This window comes from Euprymna scolopes, chromosome 22, assembly GCF_053919585.1.
Source record: "Euprymna scolopes isolate OS-2025 chromosome 22, ASM5391958v1, whole genome shotgun sequence".
NCBI classification, from domain to species: Eukaryota; Metazoa; Mollusca; class Cephalopoda; order Sepiida; family Sepiolidae; genus Euprymna; species Euprymna scolopes.
The window spans coordinates 78,933,516-78,954,733 of NC_136503.1; the positions used below are offsets into that span (position 1 = coordinate 78,933,516).

Genomic DNA, 21,218 nt, shown 5'->3' on the forward strand with positions numbered 1-21,218 from the left:
TGCAATAATTTGACTTGGCTAAGAGTTCCTTTTTCTTAACAAAGTGTTCAAAAAGGTAAATGCTAATGTTATTATTTTTTTTATTATTTAAAATGATTTTCCTAACAATTCTTGATTTATTCAATTTATTGAATGTTGCAATAGAGTTAAACATTTTTCATTTCTCATCTTGGCTATAAAATTCAAGCATAGCCATTAGACACGACTACTTCAGCTATATTAGTTTCATATGAGTTATCAAAATGTTTTCACACGCACAAGCAAAGACAACTAAAATATCCAACGATTTTCTTCAAAGTCTTCTGATTTTATTTTTCTCTTTACTGTCAACATAATCCGCAGCCAATCCTAAAAATCTAAAAATTACACAATTAATTGATTATAGCTTTAGCTTTTCTACAAAGGATTCAAGAATGTCGTCGGATTGAAGTCCAATAAATTCGTCAACTTTTTCTCCCTTGGAAACTGCAATGACAGTTGGAACTGACTGTACCTGGAAATGGAAAAATGTTGGCAAAATATGAGAAAAAATAAATTTACAAATCAGAAATCAATCAATCAGTTTTAAAACATAAAATAACAACTAAAAATTGTAGCAAATTCATTTGATTAATGAATATAAGTTAGAAAAGCATTTCATCCAAGGCATGAAAAATATGAAAATTGTTAAACAAAATGTTTTTACTATAGGCTTTAAAAATTCAATTTGGAATTTATTTATCTTCAAAGTGCACTTTTATAAATTTTACAAAGTAAGGTATAAAAATTTAATTTAAATTGAATCAAAAAATTACCTTGGATTTATTTTATGTAATTTACATTCTGTTGCACTTTAAAAAAAAATCTTTGAAAATTTTATATCTATATCATTAATTGCTAGATGAAAGATAATGTTTTTAAATTGCAACAAAATGTACGAGGGGTGTGCAATAAGTAATGCCCCTGACCCACTTCCAGTTGTCTGATCTAGCTGAAATTTTGCATGTGCAATGATTTATATCTCTACGAGTTATGTGGCAAATTACAGCTCTGAACTAATTGTTGTTTCTGTTTTACAGGTGTTTGAACTGAGTCAGGTGTGAAATGGAGCCTGTTGAATGTCGATCAGTGATCCGGTTTTTGTATTTGAAAGGACGCACACCACAGGAAACTTTTGATGAAATGAAAGAAACTTATGGTGATAATGCTCCATCATATGACCTTGTAAAACGCTGGCATCGTGAATTCAAACATGACCGGAAGTCTGTGGAAACAGCTCCCAGATCTGGTCCCCCCCCCTTCTGCCATTGATGAGGCATCTGTCTGTCAAGTTGAGGCTGCCATTTTGGAAGATTGGCGCATTACTATTCGCCGAATAGCCCAAGATGTCAAGATTAGTACAGGGTCTGTGGGAACTATCATTCATGACCATTTGCATATGCATAAGGTGTTTGCCAGATGGATTCCCAGGTTGCTCACACCATTCCAGAAGCGAGAACATGTCGAGTGCTCAAGGATGAATTTGGAGATGTGCCAAGAAGATGAGTCAAAGTTTTTCAAAAGACTGATTACACAGGATGAAACCTGGGTCCATCACTATGATCCAGAGACCAAAGCCCAGTCAATGCAGTGGAAGCACTTGGACTCAGCATCTCCAAAGAAGGCAAGGGTGCAGCCCTCTGCTGGCAAGGTCATGCTCACAGTCTTCTGGGACCAGGACAGAGTAGTGATGACAGCTTTCCTAGCAATACAATTACAGGAGCCTATTATGCTTCACTTTTGAGGAAATTAAGGGAAGTTATCAAAATCAAGAGGCAGGGCAAGATCAACAAAGGTACCCTCCTCCTGCAGGAAAACGCTCCGGTCCACAACTCGCATGTCGCCAGATCAGAAGCATGGGCGTGTGGTTATGAAATCTTTCCCCATCCTCCCTACTCTCCTGGCCTTGCACCATCTGACTTTTACCTCTTCCCAGCCATGAAGTTGTTTTTGAAAAGAAAGCGTTTCCCAGATGATGCAGCCTTGATTTCTGAAGTCACGTCGTGGTTGGAGGACACACCTGGAGTGTTCTACAAAAACGGTTCCCAGAGCTGCATCAAACGATGGGAGAAATGCATAACTCTGGATGGTTCCTTTGTAGAGAAAGACTAATAACTGTGCCGAGTTTCGTTGCTCTACTGCTATGGGAAGTGGGTCAGGGGCATTACTTATTGCACGCCCCTCATAGTTAATAAAACATGTTAAAAACACTTTAAGAAGAGTTAAAAACATATTTAATTTTCAAAAAGGAAACACAAAATAGATTGTCCTTAATCCACAGAATTTTGAAAGAAATACTTTCCTTCTCATCAGAGGGTAGGAATTAGCAAAATGTAGAATCGGATTTTGCTTGCAAAAGTATTTAATGAAACTAAAAAAAATAATAAAGCAGAGGCAATGGGGACAAAAGAAAAATTATTTCACTTGAATGGATGGTCGGGTGAACAGTAAAATATTCAATAATGGTAAACTCCAACAAAAGTTGGTTAAAATTCCGTATCCACTTGCTCTCAATGTATCTATTCCAGTTCATGTTCCCTGTAAACGTTAGGCCGAGGAGTTTAAAAGAAGTACTTTCAGTCAATGTGTTCTTGGCCATCGCTATTGGTGGTAATTGAAGGAAACAAGCTTAGTCTTGGCAGCATTGAATGTGACCATACGTTTTTGTCCCCATTCCACTACAGATTGGAGGTCATCCTCTAGTTTTTCTGCCAATTCCTTAGATATGTGTTCATTTGTTTTCCCTTCATGCCTGTTATAGAGAGAGAGAGAGATCCCCCTCTAAACATTGTAGACAAAGTCCGATGGAAAGCAAGCCGATAGAGTCGAAGCCAGCATAGTTGCAGGAGTTGCCGAAAAAGTGTTGCAGTGCTTCACTATCTGCCTATCAGTTGCCGAAAAAGTGTTGCAGTGCTTCACTATTTGCCTATCAGTTGCCGAAAAAGTGTTGTAGTGCTTCACTATCTGCCTATCAGTTGCCGAAAAAGTGTTGCAGTGCTTCATTATCTGCCTATCAGTTGCCGAAAAAGTGTTGCAGTGCTTCACTATTTGCCTATCAGTTGCCGAAAAAGTGTTGCAGTGCTTCACTATCTGCCTATCAGTTGCCGAAAAAGTGTTGCAGTGCTTCACTATCTGCCTATCAGTTGCCGAAAAAGTGTTGCAGTGCTTCACTATTTGCCTATCAGTTGCCGAAAAAGTGTTGCAGTGCTTCACTATCTGCCTATCAGTTGCCGAAAAAGTGTTGCAGTGCTTCACTATCTGCCTATCAGTTGCCGAAAAAGTGTTGCAGTGCTTCACTATTTGCCTATCAGTTGCCGAAAAAGTGTTGCAGTGCTTCACTATCTGCCTATCAGTTGCCGAAAAAGTGTTGCAGTGCTTCACTATCTGCCTATCAGTTGCCGAAAAAGTGTTGTAGTGCTTCACTATCTGCCTATCAGTTGCCGAAAAAGTGTTGCAGTGCTTCACTATCTGCCTATCAGTTGCCGAAAAAGTGTTGCAGTGCTTCACTATCTGCCTATCAGTTGCCGAAAAAGTGTTGCAGTGCTTCACTATTTGCCTATCAGTTGCCGAAAAAGTGTTGCAGTGCTTAACTATTTGCCTATCAGTTGCCGAAAAAGTGTTGCAGTGCTTCACTATTTGCCTATCAGTTGCCGAAAAAGTGTTGCAGTGCTTCACTATTTGCCTATCAGTTGCCGAAAAAGTGTTGCAGTGCTTCACTATTTGCCTATCAGTTGCCGAAAAAGTGTTGCAGTGCTTCACTATTTGGCTATCAGTTGCCGAAAAAGTGTTGCAGTGCTTCACTATTTGCCTATCAGTTGCCGAAAAAGTGTTGCAGTGCTTCACTATTTGCCTATCAGTTGCCGAAAAAGTGTTGCAGTGCTTCACTATTTGCCTATCAGTTGCCGAAAAAGTGTTGTAGTGCTTCACTATCTGCCTATCAGTTGCCGAAAAAGTGTTGCAGTGCTTCACTATCTGCCTATCAGTTGCCGAAAAAGTGTTGCAGTGCTTCACTATTTGCCTATCAGTTGCCGAAAAAGTGTTGTAGTGCTTCACTATTTGCCTATCAGTTGCCGAAAAAGTGTTGCAGTGCTTCACTATTTGCCTATCAGTTGCCGAAAAAGTGTTGCAGTGCTTCACTATTTGCCTATCAGTTGCCGAAAAAGTGTTGCAGTGCTTCACTATCTGCCTATCAGTTGCCGAAAAAGTGTTGTAGTGCTTCACTATATGCCTATCAGTTGCCGAAAAAGTGTTGCAGTGCTTCACTATTTGCCTATCAGTTGCCGAAAAAGTGTTGCAGTGCTTCACTATATGCCTATCAGTTGCCGAAAAAGTGTTGCAGTGCTTCACTATTTGCCTATCAGTTGCCGAAAAAGTGTTGTAGTGCTTCACTATCTGCCTATCAGTTGCCGAAAAAGTGTTGCAGTGCTTCACTATCTGCCTATCAGTTGCCGAAAAAGTGTTGTAGTGCTTCACTATTTGCCTATCAGTTGCCGAAAAAGTGTTGCAGTGCTTCACTATTTGCCTATCAGTTGCCGAAAAAGTGTTGCAGTGCTTCACTATTTGCCTATCAGTTGCCGAAAAAGTGTTGCAGTGCTTCACTATTTGCCTATCAGTTGCCGAAAAAGTGTTGCAGTGCTTCACTATTTGCCTATCAGTTGCCGAAAAAGTGTTGTAGTGCTTCACTATCTGCCTATCAGTTGCCGAAAAAGTGTTGCAGTGCTTCACTATTTGCCTATCAGTTGCCGAAAAAGTGTTGTAGTGCTTCACTATTTGCCTATCAGTTGCCGAAAAAGTGTTGCAGTGCTTCACTATTTGCCTATCAGTTGCCGAAAAAGTGTTGCAGTGCTTCACTATCTGCCTATCAGTTGCCGAAAAAGTGTTGCAGTGCTTCACTATATGCCTATCAGTTGCCGAAAAAGTGTTGCAGTGCTTCACTATCTGCCTATCAGTTGCCGAAAAAGTGTTGTAGTGCTTCACTATCTGCCTATCAGTTGCCGAAAAAGTGTTGCAGTGCTTCACTATTTGCCTATCAGTTGCCGAAAAAGTGTTGTAGTGCTTCACTATCTGCCTATCAGTTGCCGAAAAAGTGTTGCAGTGCTTCACTATTTGCCTATCAGTTGCCGAAAAAGTGTTGCAGTGCTTCACTATTTGGCTATCAGTTGCCGAAAAAGTGTTGCAGTGCTTCACTATCTGCCTATCAGTTGCCGAAAAAGTGTTGTAGTGCTTCACTATCTGCCTATCAGTTGCCGAAAAAGTGTTGTAGTGCTTCACTATCTGCCTATCAGTTGCCGAAAAAGTGTTGCAGTGCTTCACTATCTGCCTATCAGTTGCCGAAAAAGTGTTGCAGTGCTTCACTATCTGCCTATCAGTTGCCGAAAAAGTGTTGCAGTGCTTCACTATCTGCCTATCAGTTGCCGAAAAAGTGTTGTAGTGCTTCACTATCTGCCTATCAGTTGCCGAAAAAGTGTTGCAGTGCTTCACTATCTGCCTATCAGTTGCCGAAAAAGTGTTGCAGTGCTTCACTATCTGCCTATCAGTTGCCGAAAAAGTGTTGCAGTGCTTCACTATATGCCTATCAGTTGCCGAAAAAGTGTTGCAGTGCTTCACTATCTGCCTATCAGTTGCCGAAAAAGTGTTGCAGTGCTTCACTATCTGCCTATCAGTTGCCGAAAAAGTGTTGCAGTGCTTCACTATCTGCCTATCAGTTGCCGAAAAAGTGTTGCAGTGCTTCACTATCTGCCTATCAGTTGCCGAAAAAGTGTTGCAGTGCTTCACTATCTGCCTATCAGTTGCCGAAAAAGTGTTGCAGTGCTTCACTATCTGCCTATCAGTTGCCGAAAAAGTGTTGCAGTGCTTCACTATCTGCCTATCAGTTGCCGAAAAAGTGTTGCAGTGCTTCACTATCTGCCTATCAGTTGCCGAAAAAGTGTTGCAGTGCTTCACTATCTGCCTATCAGTTGCCGAAAAAGTGTTGCAGTGCTTCACTATCTGCCTATCAGTTGCCGAAAAAGTGTTGCAGTGCTTCACTATCTGCCTATCAGTTGCCGAAAAAGTGTTGCAGTGCTTCACTATCTGCCTATCAGTTGCCGAAAAAGTGTTGCAGTGCTTCACTATCTGCCTATCAGTTGCCGAAAAAGTGTTGCAGTGCTTCACTATCTGCCTATCAGTTGCCGAAAAAGTGTTGCAGTGCTTCACTATCTGCCTATCAGTTGCCGAAAAAGTGTTGCAGTGCTTCACTATCTGCCTATCAGTTGCCGAAAAAGTGTTGTAGTGCTTCACTATCTGCCTATCAGTTGCCGAAAAAGTGTTGTAGTGCTTCACTATTTGCCTATTAGGACTTCAAACTGGATTTTTTTGGCTTGGTTTACTCCCTTAGTACTTGCCTTTCCCAAGGCATCCATACGACAGTAGAGCAATTTAACCATGACTGGCAAAATGTTGATAGAAAATATCAAAGATTTTCATCATAGTTATGATAGTATCAAAATAAAAGTGAAATCTTTAAGTGATTCTTCTTCAAAAGAGTTGAGTAAAAGATACACGGATTCCATAATTGTGAAAATTTGAAAATATTTTCAATTTTGATAAAAACAATGGAGGTCATTATTGTAGTTATGGCTGTATCGAAATGAAAAGAAATTTTTCTTAAACAAAAAGTCAGTTGAAAGACACGTATTTGGAAATTTTCACTGTTATGGAATTCAAATATTTTTCACAATATATTTTAGTATATATGTATGTAAATGAAATAATATACACATTATATATATATATATACTAGTGGTGGGTACCCAGCATTGCCCGGGTTTTTAGATGCGTGTGTGGTTGGGGGGGGGGTAAAATGAAAAACAAAGCGAAGTAATAAACCTGTTTAAATATCATAAAAACAAATGTTAAAACTATCAAGAAAAAATCGTAAAAAAAAAAAAAAAAAAAAAAAAAACAATTTAAAAAATGAACGGTCTGGCGGCGCCCGGGTGTTTGAAAAATCCCCAAAAAGTTTGAGGGGGGAGGGAGGGGAGCTCGAACTCAAATCATTGAGGCGGAAGCGCAAAAAAAAAAAAAAGAAAGAAAAAAAACGTGATGAATTAACTAAAAAGTGAATTAGGTCAAATATCAATTCTGCAGTGAACAAATTCTAAATTAATTTTTTTGTTTTCTTGAATTCTAAATGAATTTATTTTAGTTTTAATATAAGTGTAATGCAAGTGAATTCACGATATCGTTGCGTTGTAATAATAAACAGTAAAGAATTAATTCTTTGTGTAAAACTAAATGTTTAGTTGCTAGCAATAAATAAATAAAGGTCATAGTTATACTTCAAGGTTAGAGTCGTTAAAACCGGAAGTAAGAACTGGTTAGTCCCGCAGGTTGCGTCTTACACTAACCGAAAAAAAAAGCAAGAAGAAAACAATAATAATAATTGCGTTTTCTTTTTATATTTTTTTTATTTTCATATTATTTAGGGTAAAAATAGAAAGCATAAATCAGGGAAAGAATAATAAAAAAAAAAAAAAAAAAAGTCATAAATAACCTTATACGATTCCAAACTGGTGTTTCCTCATACTGTTCCTTGTGAACGCATCCGATGCATATAAATGGGGAGCGGGGAAAGGAGGAATATAATAGAGAGAAAAGATGTTGCAACTTCCATTGAATCTAACCGATTTTGGCAGTGAATTCTCACCAGGAAAAATATAGGAATGTACGGTTCTCGAAGAAGTGTAAGGTAATAACTTATAATATTATGTATATATGACCAAATGTACATATTATATAACCTCATAATATTATACATATATATGAAAAAATGTATATATTATATAACCTTATTATAAATGTATACACATGAAAAAAATGTATATATTATATAACATAATATATTAAATATGATAAAATAAAACAAAAAAAAAACGATCTTTAACTTCTTTAAAAAAAAAAAGTTTGGAAAGGTAGGTAGGATCGAACCCAAAGCCTTGAGGCGAAGATGAAAAAAAAAAGTGTGAAAAATACCTGACATGTTACTGCTAGGCCAGCAGGGGAAAGTAACTGAAAAGCATTTCAATTTAAGGATTAAAAACAATTGCAAGGTACGTGGATTTAATGAGGTTAAATATCACGCCATAGACTTTTTACTGCGAGGCAGTTTTTTTGGGTTTGTTTACCCAAGATGTGTGTGTAGGGGGAGAGGGTAAAGTAAAGAATAAGCGAAGTAATCACCCTGTTTAAATATTATATAAAAAAACGATGTTAAACTTTTTAAAAAATTAAAAAAAAACAGCAAACAAACATAAAACTTCTTTAAAAAAATTGGGAAAACATAAACAAAAAAAAAGGAAAAAAAAATTGAACGTGTTCGGAAAAAAAAAAACAAAAAAAAATAACAAAAAGCGAAAAAAACTGCATAAATAACCCTGTTTCAATATTAAAAGTTTAAAAATTGAAGAAAAAAATTTATCGGATGTTGTCACCTTAACCATTGTGCCATGACCACGTGGGCAAATGTGGGTCAGTTTTTATAATATTTAGGCGAATTCAATGGGTAACATCTTTTGCACGAGTTTATGCATGTGTAGATGATATCTTGTCATGAAGGAACAATTTTTTGCTACCCCTCCTTATAGAAAAGAGATCCATTGAAGGTGAAGGAATGAATGATTTTAGCCAATTTTTCGATATTTGCTGTCGGAAAGTTTGAGCTTCAAAATGATACCGATCTGTTGAAAATCCATCACCTCTGTCGAAAGTTTTTGTGGGACACACACACACACATTTTACCTTTTATATATATAGACTAGAGGGGGTACTTGGCATAAGAGGTAGGAGGGGGAGGGACAACAGGATGGAGCGAGGTGTAAAAAAAAAAATGCGGTAGAAGGCAGGCAGGATCGAACCTGTAATGCGAAGAGAGAAAAAAAGCGTAACGCGTTAGCCGATGTTGCCATCGCGCAAACAGAAGTTGAGTGCGTCAAATTTAAGCATAGTCAATTGAACGTACAATGATTTAAATGCTTTGTATTTATTTGCTTCCCACGAAAGCAAATTAGACACAAGGTCGTTTTTAATGTTGGGGGAAAGCAGCTCGGCCCAAAAAGGGAGCACTCTGGCAATATCCAAATAAAAAGTAATTGTCTCAGTATGAAGGGTTTACCCTACATTGACGGAGAACCAATTTACTTAAGTGAAGCATCAATCCCGGCTCAAAGGCCAAGAAATGCTTTGTCGCTTTTTCGAACAGTTTTGCTTTATTCGAAAAAACCAAACAAACATCCGAGACAATGCCACGGTGGTAATTTTGTTTAACTCGATCAAAAAAAAGGTAGAGATGGAGCCCGTTTGCAAATCTGAGATATTACAATCTGGGAAGTATGCAAAATACACAAGAACCCCGATGCAAAAAATCTTTCGCAGACGCACACAAACGCTCGCGCCCATTTTGCCTTTTATAGATTAGACTAGCCTGGGTGCCAAGAATTGTCCGGGTGTTTGGAGGTGTGTGTTGAGCAAAAAAAAAAAAGTGGTAGTAGGCAGGCTTGAACCCATACCACAAAAGAGGAAAAGAACATGAAAAAAAATGACGTCTTTGCTGTTATGCCCATTGCCAAACCGGAAGTGACGAATGTTTAAATTAAGGCTAGTCAATCAAAAAGAGGGGATGACTTTCGCTTGTGAATTTCATACTCCCATGAAACTTCCTCCTTCGGAGGAAGCCGGTTAAATCCTGAGTATATCCGACTTATAATATATGTATTTACATGAAATTATGTATGAATTATATAACCTTATAATATTATATATATATATATATATATATATATATATATATATATATATATATATATATATATATATGTGTGAGGGTGGTGGTGTTATGCAAGTAACATCACAAAAAAACCTTTCTTCCCTTGGAGTTGTCTCCCTGTCATTGTGTTTTTAAAAAAAAAAAATGAAAATCTGCGTGGGTTCGATCTTTTGTTCTGTAAAACAATTTTTCACTCATGTTTACAGTTAGCATATCCTGAAAAATTGCAGACGGTCGTGGAGTGCAGCAACTGGAACGTTGTGCTAATAACACTCAAAATTAGAATAATTGTCCGATTAATCAAAATAATACAAAGAACCTGATAATTTTATAAAAAGTGTTCTCACATTCACTTAGTTACATCTAAAAGGCATGATTAAGCAAATAAGAAACCTGTTCTGTTTTGGACGGGTAATTTTTAAGCAAAAAGTGAAAAAGAGGCTAAACACATTATAAATAATTAATTTATGATTTTCCTTTCTTGATCTTTAATGATGAAAAATAAAATTGGTCTCTGAATTAATAACAACTTTTTTTTCTCTTGACATTCAATTTACATGTCATGTGAATCACAAAAGTTTATAGGATAAAATTATTTAACGCAAATTGGTTGGTTGGTTGTTTTTGTTTTACAGCATATCAACCCTTTTCAGGTTATTTAAGGCCGAATCCAGTGATTTTGAAGAAAGATTTTTAATAGAATATGTTTTTTTTCAAGTCGGTTTCTATTCAACCCATAGTTGGAACCCTAACAGGTACTACCACTCCGGGTCAGAGTGGACATGAGAGCAATGGCAATTAAGGGGTGGCTCCACAGTCCTCAACCTGCAAGCTGGGGCCTCACCATCGGATAGAGTTTAAGGTCATATCCAGGACCTTAACGCAAATGGATTATAATTTGTATCGTTTTTTGAAGTAACCGGTTCTAATTCCAACAATCAAGCTTTTTTTTTTTACAAAGGAGTCACCACTCATCAGGCCTGGAGGCTACTCGAGGATAATGGTATACATTAGTTATGGGGATTATAGCGTAGTAATCATAAGTAGTGGAGATTTTGTAAATTGGATTACTTAGAGGGACGGTTTATCAAGAACTTGTTTACATTGGACTTGAAGACAAATTTTAGTCAGCTGGAAAGCAGGCAAATGGAAGAGAGTTCCACAGGTGTGCAGTTCTAAGAAAGAAACCTTGTTCATGGAATCTACTTTTAGGTTTAGGCACAGATAAAGAGTGTGGGAAATTATTGATAGTGGTTTTGGCTAGACGAGTGTTTTTCATGAAAGTTTGGCGAGGGGGGACCACATATTGAAACTCAGACGAGTACTTGCCATAAAAATAATAATAAAGCAGAAACAGGCTCGCAATGTCTCTTCTGTGCGAAAGGGCATCCTCACTAAGCTACGAAGTTTATTTTGAGCTGCTTCTAGCAGCTCCTGCCCAGATGTGGCAACAGTACTCCATCATTGGCCATACCTGGCTTTTATATAGGTAGAGAATTGCATCAGGAGTGAGATATCTACTGGAGCAGTAGCAATACCACACCATTTTTTTTTTAGATTGAATAAACTCAAATCAAGCATTATTGAAAAGAGCATAAAAAACAAAGAAATATTATCTTTAGTTTTTTATAATCGGCTTGTTAGAACTGGAGTTATGACCATTCAAAGTATCAAAAAATGTGTGGTTCACTGGACATTTTGCCTTAAGTCAGTCCTATTCAAACGCATATAAGCTTGTGACTGAAAATGGTAGGAAATTTGTAAAATTTACAGGCTAACCCATCTTTAAAAAGTTGTATCTTCAAATTTTTTAAAGATAATATGATGAAATTTTGAACATATTATCATAATGTCACAAAGGTTCAGTTAGCGTTATTTACGACCATCTCACTTGGTAACTATGGACTAATTAGCATATTCCAGTTTCATTTTAACAGCTTTAAGTAGAAACATCATAAAAACAGCTAAAAAAATGGTAAGTAAGGATTTATCATTATAGGAAGTATTATTCTCATGGACATTATAATTTCCCAATATAACATCATGAAAAATCCAAGATGGCGAACGGGAAATCCAAAATGGCCACCACAACATGATTTAAAGAAATTATTAACAAAATATGACTTGTAGAATATTAAATTAAAGGACATTTTGTACAGATCAGAATTGTTTGCAAGTACATTAAACTAATTAGCATAAGTAAGTTTCATTTTGACGGGTTTAAGTAAAAATATCATAAAAACATTTTAAAAAAAATGGGAGGTAAGACTTTATCATCATGCAAAATATTATTCTGATGGACATTATCATTTGTCATTACAACGTGAAAAATCCAAGACTCACCCCATATTGCATGGCTATTTCCACATGGTCATCAACATCTACTTTTGCTAAAACCACATCACCATTTTGATTATCAACAATCTTTTCAAGACGAGGAGCAAGTAATTTGCATGGTCCACACCACCTGCGGATAGAAAATTATGTTTTTATGTCAAAATAGAAAAAAAAATATCAATTTTTTTTTTTTAAATTTCCGCTCGAAAACCAGAGCATCACACACATGGATTTACCGAAATAGGACGTACATTTCTCTTCTTTTCTGCCCCGAGGTATTGCTTCCGCCGTAACACCAAAAAAAAAAAGAAAAAACTTACGGATCAGACTTCCTACCCTGATGAGGCTATTTATCAGTGAAATATCGGGCTTTTTTTTTTTTTTTTTTTTTTTTTTTACATAGACGTCACCACTTATCAAGGCCGATAGGCCACTCAAGGATAAGGGTTAAAGAGTGTAGAGTAGTCAAAAGGACAATATAGTAATCGATAGTAATGGAAGTTCGGTAAATTTGTTAACTTAAGTGGAACGGCTCATCAGAAACTTGTTCACATTGGACTTGAAGATAACCATATTATAGACAGCTGGAAAGCAGGAAAACAGAAGACAATTCCACAGGCGTGCAGTTCTAAGAAAGAAGCTTTGATCATGGAATCTATGTTTAGGTTTAGGCACAGATAAAGAGTGGGGAAAATTATTGATAATGTTTTCAGCTAGTCTAGTGTTTCTTGTGAAAGTTTGGCAAGGGGGGACCATAGATTGAAGCTCAGTTGAACACTTTCCATGAAAATAACGATAAAGCAGAGACAAACTCGCAACATCTCTTCTGTGAGATAGAGGTTGCAGTGAAGAGAAAAGGACATCTCCCACCAGGCCACAAAGTCTATTTTGAACCCTATCAAAGCAGGACAAGTCTTTTTTAGCAGCTCCTGCCCATATGTGGCAACAGTATTCCATCCTTGGACGTATTTGGCTCTTATATAGATAGAGAATTGCATCAGCAGTGAGATATCTACTGGATCGATAGAAGGATCCGACCGTTTTTCCAGCGGCCTTGGCAACAGATTTGATGTACGTATTCCATTTAAGATCAGGAATAAAGGTCAAGCCTAGAAGCCTATGAAAACTTGAGGCCTCCCCAAGGCGAGAGCCATTCATTTTAATTGATGCCAGATGGGGATCAGAACGTTGATGATGTAAAGATAGAAGCTTGGTTTTAGATGCATTAAAAGTAACCAGCCACTCCTTTCCCCATTGTACAACGTGATCAAGATCAGAGGAGAGAGAATCGGAGAGAGCTTGGTCGTTTACTGTCTTAGATATGCTACCATAGATGGTAGTGTCATCAGCATAGATGTCAACGAATGATGTAAGGATGTGATTTGGAAGATCATTAATGTAGATCAGGAAAAGAGTTGGGCCCAGGATCGACCCCTGAGGGACTCCAGCATTTATACTGTGAGCTTCTGATTTTTACCCATCAACTACTACTTTTATGAACCTATCAGAGAGAAATGATTTAATAATTGAGAAGACATTTCCAGCAATACCATAGCTGGAGATCTTGTGAAGTAAACCTTTATGCCATACCCTATCAAAGGCCTTTGATATGTCAAGAGCAATTGCCCTAGAGAGGTTGCCTCTGTCGAGAGATTCGCTAATCCTATGAGATATAACTGTAAGCACATCTGCTGTAGATCTAGCAGAACGGAAACCATATTGTGTGTCACTAAGAAGGTTATTTTTGCTGAGATGGTTGATTACTTCTCTATTTAACACAGATTCTAGCAACTTACTCATGACGCACAAGAGACTTATTGGCCTGCACTGAGAGGGGGATGAACGATCACCTGAATTCTTAAATACAGGGCATACTGATGAGATTTTCCAGGGTGATGGGAAGCAATTCTCCTTAAGAAAACGTTTAAACAGTTTTGAAAGTATGGGTGCTAGTTCTGGTTGAAGTTTTTTGAGTACTATAATTGGAATATCGTCAGGGCCGGTTGCTTTACTGGAATCAAGGTTTTTGATTAGCTTGGCAACATCACATACAGATATTTGTATATCACATAGTGTGTTTTCTGATACAGGAGGAAATATTGGGGGTTGGCGGCCTTGGTCGCAAAGGGTAGAATTGGCTGCAAAGTTCTTGGCAAAGAGTTTGGCTTTGTCTGATGCTGACGAGATTAATTTAGGTCCATTGATGATAGTTGGGATGGAGCACATACTTCTGTTCAGGATTCTGTTTGCAATTTGCCAAAACTGGTGGGAACCAAGCCGCTGCTCAGCTACTTTGAACTTGACGGACTGAGCATACAACTCTCTTGCGTTCCTTATTACTTTCTTACAATGGTTGCTGGTAGTCCTGAAAACGGCTTTAGTTTCCATACATCTATTACGTTGGAAGCAGTGGAAAAAGTGATTTCTGTGCGCAATAGCAGCAGCACATTCTGGAGAAAACCATGGCTGGCTGTTAGGTTTTTGCTGGAACTTTTTCAAGGGTATGAAATTGTCTATACCTACAATTAACCATTCTGTCAGGTCTGATACTATAGACGACACATCCTTTTTAAACATGGAACGCAGAGGAAGATCCGATATAAATGTACGGAAACTATCCCAGTCAGCCATAGATACTGTACGATGGAGAGGTACGTCTGAGGACTTATTACATTTCATTTTTATCTTAATTGATACAACTGGCTTACAACAACAAAAACAATAAATACAAAATGATTTTATCACTATATTCGACAAAGGTTTTTTTCACATTTCTCATTTAAATTTGTTATTTTGTTTCAGTTGCAGGACCAAACTCCAGCTGTAAACACCTCCAACAGAAAAAGGTCAGCCGATGATCAATGCTAAACAGAAAATATTGAGAAATCCTAAAACTCAATCATTTCTACATTTCATTCACATGCTTCCAACAGAAAGACTCTGAAAAGTTTTATTCCTCTCACTCGAAGATGTGATGTTGTCCTTATTATCAAACCTTGTTTTGTCTACAGTTCGATCTGTTGACCCCCCCCCCCTCTGCTTTAATTTGTGTCACCCATCTCTGGGTACAATTCTGTTTGCAGATAGGTTATTCTTACATGAACTAAAGGTGACCCTTATCAAAATTCATACTAGATAACTTCATTGTAACTTACGTAGAGCCCCTACTATGTAACATATGACTCTCATGCAAGTGTTTCTGGTGTGGAACCATCAAAAACATATCCAACATGTCTCATTATTTTCTTGGTAGCATGTGAACGAACCGTGCCCAATAATGTAGAAATAAGACAAATGTTACCTCGAGTCACTGTTCATTGCATCACTCATTTCTTACACTAGTAAGTTACTAAAAAGGAAATAATTATTTATATTAGTAAATTAGTCTCTCACTTCTAGGGTCTTTTCTTTTCGATAAAACCTTGAAGAAACTCAGCAAACGTCTTTGTTGTGCTTTTCCTGCATGAGAAGTTTATTCGTTTTAGTTAAACAGTTGAGATAATCAACAACCACTAGACGATGCAACCACACATGAAACGCAGTAAAGATGGAAAGAAATGACAAAGAGGATAAAAGGATAAAATATAAACACCTGCGCATATGAAAAAATTATTATTATTGCTTATTCAAAATTATATTTTAAAAACTAAATTGCAAAAAACTCTTTACGATGTATGTATTCATAACAGAACGAAGATGTTATATTCCAAATGTCATGTAAATCAATCAAGTAGTTTGTTTTTTATATAGAAAATCATTGTTTTTTTACAATTTTAATAGGAAATCGTACCTATTACAAAGCTGATTTTGATCTGATAGTTCGAATTGAGTTGTCTCCTCCCTATTAAATACTAGCGGGGCATACCTGGCATTGCCTGGGTGTGTTGAGTAAAAAAAAAAAGCAAAACAGGAGAGTGGAGAGATGTGTTAAAAAAAAAAAAAGTGGTAGTAGGCAGGCAGGCTCGAATCCATAACGTGAAGGAGAAAAAAAAGCTAACGTCTTAGTCGATGTCTCCATTGCACAACCGGAAATGGCGAACATCGAAATTAAGCGTAATCAATCGAAAAGGGAACAATGACTTGCAAAAATGGCTACGCAAAAACCAACCCCTCCTTGTAAAAAAACTGGCCAGTTGAGGATGAGGGAATTAATGTTTTGAGCCAATTTTTCGATATTTGTCGTTCAAAAGATCGAGCTTGAAAACGATACCAGTTTGGTCAGGTTCCGACGCATCTGTCGGAAGTTTTTGGCAAACATACAAACAAACAAACACACACACACATTTTACCTTTTATATATTAGACTAGCGAGGATGCCCGGCATTGCCCAGGTGCTTGTTTAGAAAAAAAGTTTTAGTAGGGAGGCAAGCTCGAATCTGTGATGCGAAGGCAAAAAAGAAAGTGAAAGAAAAGCTGACGTCTTACCGCTACGCTAAGATGCGACAAGAAGTGAAAAGCGTTCAAATTAATTGATGTCAACCAAAAAGTTGACTTGCTGAGTGAATGAGTTCAAGCAGGTGCAGAAATGAACGTTGGCTGAAGGCCAGTTAAACTTTCCGCCGTTTCATTTGTTTCCTCCCGATGTTCGGGAAACCAAGCTCCTCCGAAAAAGGGGAACTCTCAAATGAATAGCAATTGTCTGATATGAAGGGTTTTCCCACACTGATCAAAGCTAATTGCTTTCAAGACATTCCTGGCAGGAAAGCCAGGCAGCCTACTTCACTTTATTTATACAAAAAAGACGAACAAACACACGAAAGGACGGAATAGAGGGAATTTTATAAAAGTCAATCGAAATAAATGTAGAGACGATGCCCATTCGCAAATCGTATATATTATAATCTAGGGAGTATATAAAAAGTTGTAAAAAATAGTAACGTGGTCGAGACCCCCCCCCCTCCAAAAGTCTTTTGCAGGCATACAAAAATGCACGCGCCATTTTTACCTTTTATATATATAAATGGCGTATCAAAACATATCTCGCTTCGTCATAAAATTTGATTTTCTTAATTAAAAAAAAACTACTTGATCAATTTACGTGATTTTTGGAGAATGAAATACCTGTTCCATGATGAGTATGTACATCATATAGGTTTTTTAAAGATTTTTTTTGGATGAAAACATAACATGTATGCCAACCACTAAATGTTATTTGAGGAGGGATTAACAATTTGGATTGTTTGGACTACTGTTCTCGTTTTGGATGTTATTCTCACAATGTTTCGGCTGAAGTAACCTCCAACCTTCTTCAGGTGTGTCTTGCTAAACTTGAAAATCTTTCTGCGAAACCTGAGAATTTGTATAGAATTTCGAATGGAACCATTTATTTAATCCATAGAAGATGAGAACATTAGTCCGAATAATCCAAATTATGTAAATATCCGTTGCCAAGGCCGCTGGAAAAATGGTAGGATCCTTCTATCGCTCCAGTAGATATCTCACTCCTGATGCAATTCTCTACCTATATAATAGCTAGGTACGGCCAATGATGGAGTACTGTTCCCACATCTGGACAGGAACTACTAGAAGCACCTTATTCTGCTTTGACAGAGTTCAAAATAGACTTTGTAGCTTAGTGGGGGGGATGCCCTCTTCTCTGCAACCTCTTTACCACAGAAGAGATGTTGCAAGTCTGTCTCTGCATTATCATTATTTTTATGGCAAGTACTCAACTGAGCTCCAATCTATTGTTCCCTCCCCTCGTCAAACTTCCATGAAAAACACTCATCTAGCCAAAATCACTATCAATAATTTCCCCCACTCTTTACCTGTGCCTACACCTAAACATAGATTCCATGAACAAAGCTTCTTTCTTAGAACTGCACGCTTGTGGAATTGTCTTCTGTTTACCTGCTTTCCAGCTGACTACAATTTGATTTTCTTCAAGTCCAACGTAAACAAGTTCTTGATGAAGCGTCCCCGTAAGTAATCCAATTTACAAAATCTCCACTACTCATATATACCTTTATCCTCGAGTGGCCACCAGGCCTTGATAAGTGGTGACTCCTTTGTAAAAAAAAAAAAAAAAAAAAAATTCCTAAATTCAAAAAATTCCAAAACAAAGATGACACCGACAAACAAGATACTTGGATGCTTACGTTGCGTGGAAATCAACAATGACAGGTACCGTGCTTTCAAGGACTCGTTTTTTGAAATCATCTTCATCTTGAACATTAAAAACGGTGGATGGCGAAGACGACGAAGAATACAGCCTTTTATTCCATGTGGCAGCAGGTACAACAAAGCTTGGATTTTGAATTGAATTTTTTCGCAGTAGTGAATTAAACATGGGGTGGCAGATCTTCTGGTTGGAAACACGTACTATACATCGGGAAAGCTGTCTGGACAGTTGACGATATGCCATGGCTACAAAATAAAAACAAGGGTTAAAAAAAACAAACTTAATTTACGCAATAAAAGTACGTGTGTCATGCTTGCTTTAATAATCATGTATGCAATTTTACTTTTTATAAACAAAGAAAACACTTTGATGAACATTTCCAGTCTGGTTACTTTTCCATTTTAGTCATTTTCTCCTTCAAGTTTGGTAATTTTTTCTAATAAAAAAAAATGTTTTTTAATTAAAAAAAATAATATGTTTTCTAATATTGGTTGAGAATAAATCCAAGAACAATAACTCAGGTTGGTGCAAAAATAATGTTTTTTGACGTTCAACTTCAAAAGATCATAACTCCTTTCACAATAAACTTTATTAATTGAAATAAGAACCATTAGAATCAACAAATTTTTGCCAATGAGAAGCAAACTTATTTATCTCATTCGTATAGAAATCCAGAGTACGATGAAGTCATTGAAGGCCGATTCAGCATCATCTCGGCTTTTGAAGCATTTTTCGCGCAGGAAGTAGTCGAGACGCTTGAAAAAGTGATAATCGGTGGACGAGAGGTCCGGTGAAATGCCTGATGAGACAGTCTCGTAGTCCAATTCATTCAGCTTCTGCAGTGGAGCAACATGCGGGTGAGCGTTGTCATGGAGGAGAATTGGTCCCTTCATATTGACCAATCTCGGGCACATACGTTGAAGCTTCTGGCGCATTTCATCAATTTGGCGGCAGTACTTCTCCGCCTTAATCATTTCACCCAGATTGAAGAAGCTGTGATGGATGAGACTGGCCGCAGACCACCAAACAGTCACCATACCATAAGCTTTTTCTGGTGCAATTTCGGCTTTGGGAAGTGTTGTGGAGCTTCTCCAGCATCCAACTACCATCGAACATCGCCAGTTGTCATAGAGGATCCACTTCTCGTCACATGTCACAATCTGCTCGAGAAATGAGTCGGTTTTGTTGCACAGAAGGAGCAGAGAAGACACCGCAAAATGATGATTTTTTTTTTTATAATCATTCAATTCATGCGGCACCTATTTATCCAACTTTTTGACTTCCCTATTTGCTTTAAATGGCGAACGACTGTTGAGTGGTCGACCTTGAGTTCAACAACAACCTCTCGTGTGGTTTTGCGAGGATCAGCTCCAATTAAGGCTTTCAAATGTTTGTTATCAACTGCAGTCGGCCAGCCACGTCTGTCTTCATCTTTGAAGCTTTCGTCACCATTGCAAAATTTCTTGAACCACCATTGTGCCACTTGTTTGTTAGTGGTTCCTGGGCCAAATGCATCATTGATATCACAAGCTGTTTCAGCAGCTTTTTGGCTTAGTTTGAACTTGAACAAAAAAATCGTGTGGATTTGAATTTTGTCTATGCTGTTGAAAAAAATAAATGAATGAATAGATTAAGAACGGTAATAAATAACACGATTCGATAAAGCGAAAAACATGCTTCAAAATGATATATAACATCGCTATATATATATATCAATGAATTAATTCAGAAATCATATATAAAGGTAACATATGTGAGAAAATAATATTGTTTTACATAACATCAGAAACATCGTATTAAGTCTATTTATTGACAGAAAAATTGAATTATGTTTATTTATTACTAGAAAAATTGTATTAAGTTCATTTGTTACCAGAAACATTGCATTAATGCAGCATTTGTTGCAATAAATGCAATAAAAAATTGCATTCATTCAATGTTTCTTGGAATAAATGAAAGTCCATTTATTACCAAAAATATTGCTCTAATTTAATTTGTTACCAGAAAAATTGCATTACGTAATTATGTAGATTTAAAAAATATAATTGAATAATTGAAGAGTTTAAACAAAAACAAAATCTAGGGAACGACACTGTGTTCTGTTATTTTTGTTACCACTTCTAGTAAACCATTAATTGACCTTGGTCTGTTTTTCCCTTAAAACTGGGTTCTAACATATCTATGATCAAGGTAAAATATATATTTCCCACCAATTAGAAGCCAGTGCAACAAGTTTTTTTTGGAAAAGCAGTTGCCAATGTTCCGTGAAAAGAGCAAACATCACAAAAATGTAGATTCACAATAACTCCAGGAACAGTCGTCTGTAGCATTTGTTGTTACCTTGTAGAGATCGAGTTTACTATTGCAGCGTAGGTTGCTTGCCGGTTTGTGAAAGGTTAGTAAACATGTTGAGAAGAGAGATGAGTTTATATACCTTATTACAACGCTGGCTTATAATGGTGATGTATGGTGGGGCTACTATGGTTTTTTTAGTGTTGAATATAGATTTTCCTTTCAGTTTTTTTGGAGAAGATCAAAACCAAAGTGTTATTCATTCAGCGAATTAGACTTCCATGGTTCAACAAGAATAACACAGTAAGAATACACTTCCAATAATCTATCATAGTTGCTCTGGTTGACATTAATCCTATTTCAATTAGAGTGAAATAGGTTTCAACATTACTCACAAACTTATTTTCATTAAGTACAATCATATATATATATATATATATATATATATATATATATATATATATATATATATAAAGCTGAATGTGTGTGTGTATGTGTCTGGTCACGAATAGGCTCCTATATGGTTGACTATTTTAAAAAACTGATTACATATAATGATAGAAGATGCATCGAGACACAGGAATGGGTATGTTTGATCTGGCAGAACGGTGGTTCATTAAAATTGTGGGGTCTGCGTTCGCGCCTGGT

The 21,218-nt window shown here is 37.0% G+C and overlaps 1 protein-coding gene across 1 annotated transcript in view; it reads right to left on the reverse strand.

Annotated features, from left to right (window-relative positions):
* Window positions 1-286: 286 nt before the first annotated feature.
* Window positions 287-21,218, reverse strand: part of LOC145243480 (thioredoxin, mitochondrial-like) — a 29,026-nt gene continuing 8,094 nt past the window's right edge. Inside the window, exons 2-4 of the mRNA XM_080106419.1 lie at window positions 18,256-18,523; window positions 12,164-12,287; window positions 287-493 (exon numbers count right to left, since the gene is read on the reverse strand). Coding sequence (XP_079962545.1) covers window positions 380-493; window positions 12,164-12,287; window positions 18,256-18,521 — 504 coding nt within the window. The 5' untranslated portion in view covers window positions 18,522-18,523 and the 3' untranslated portion in view covers window positions 287-379. The remainder of the gene's footprint in view (window positions 494-12,163; window positions 12,288-18,255; window positions 18,524-21,218) is intronic.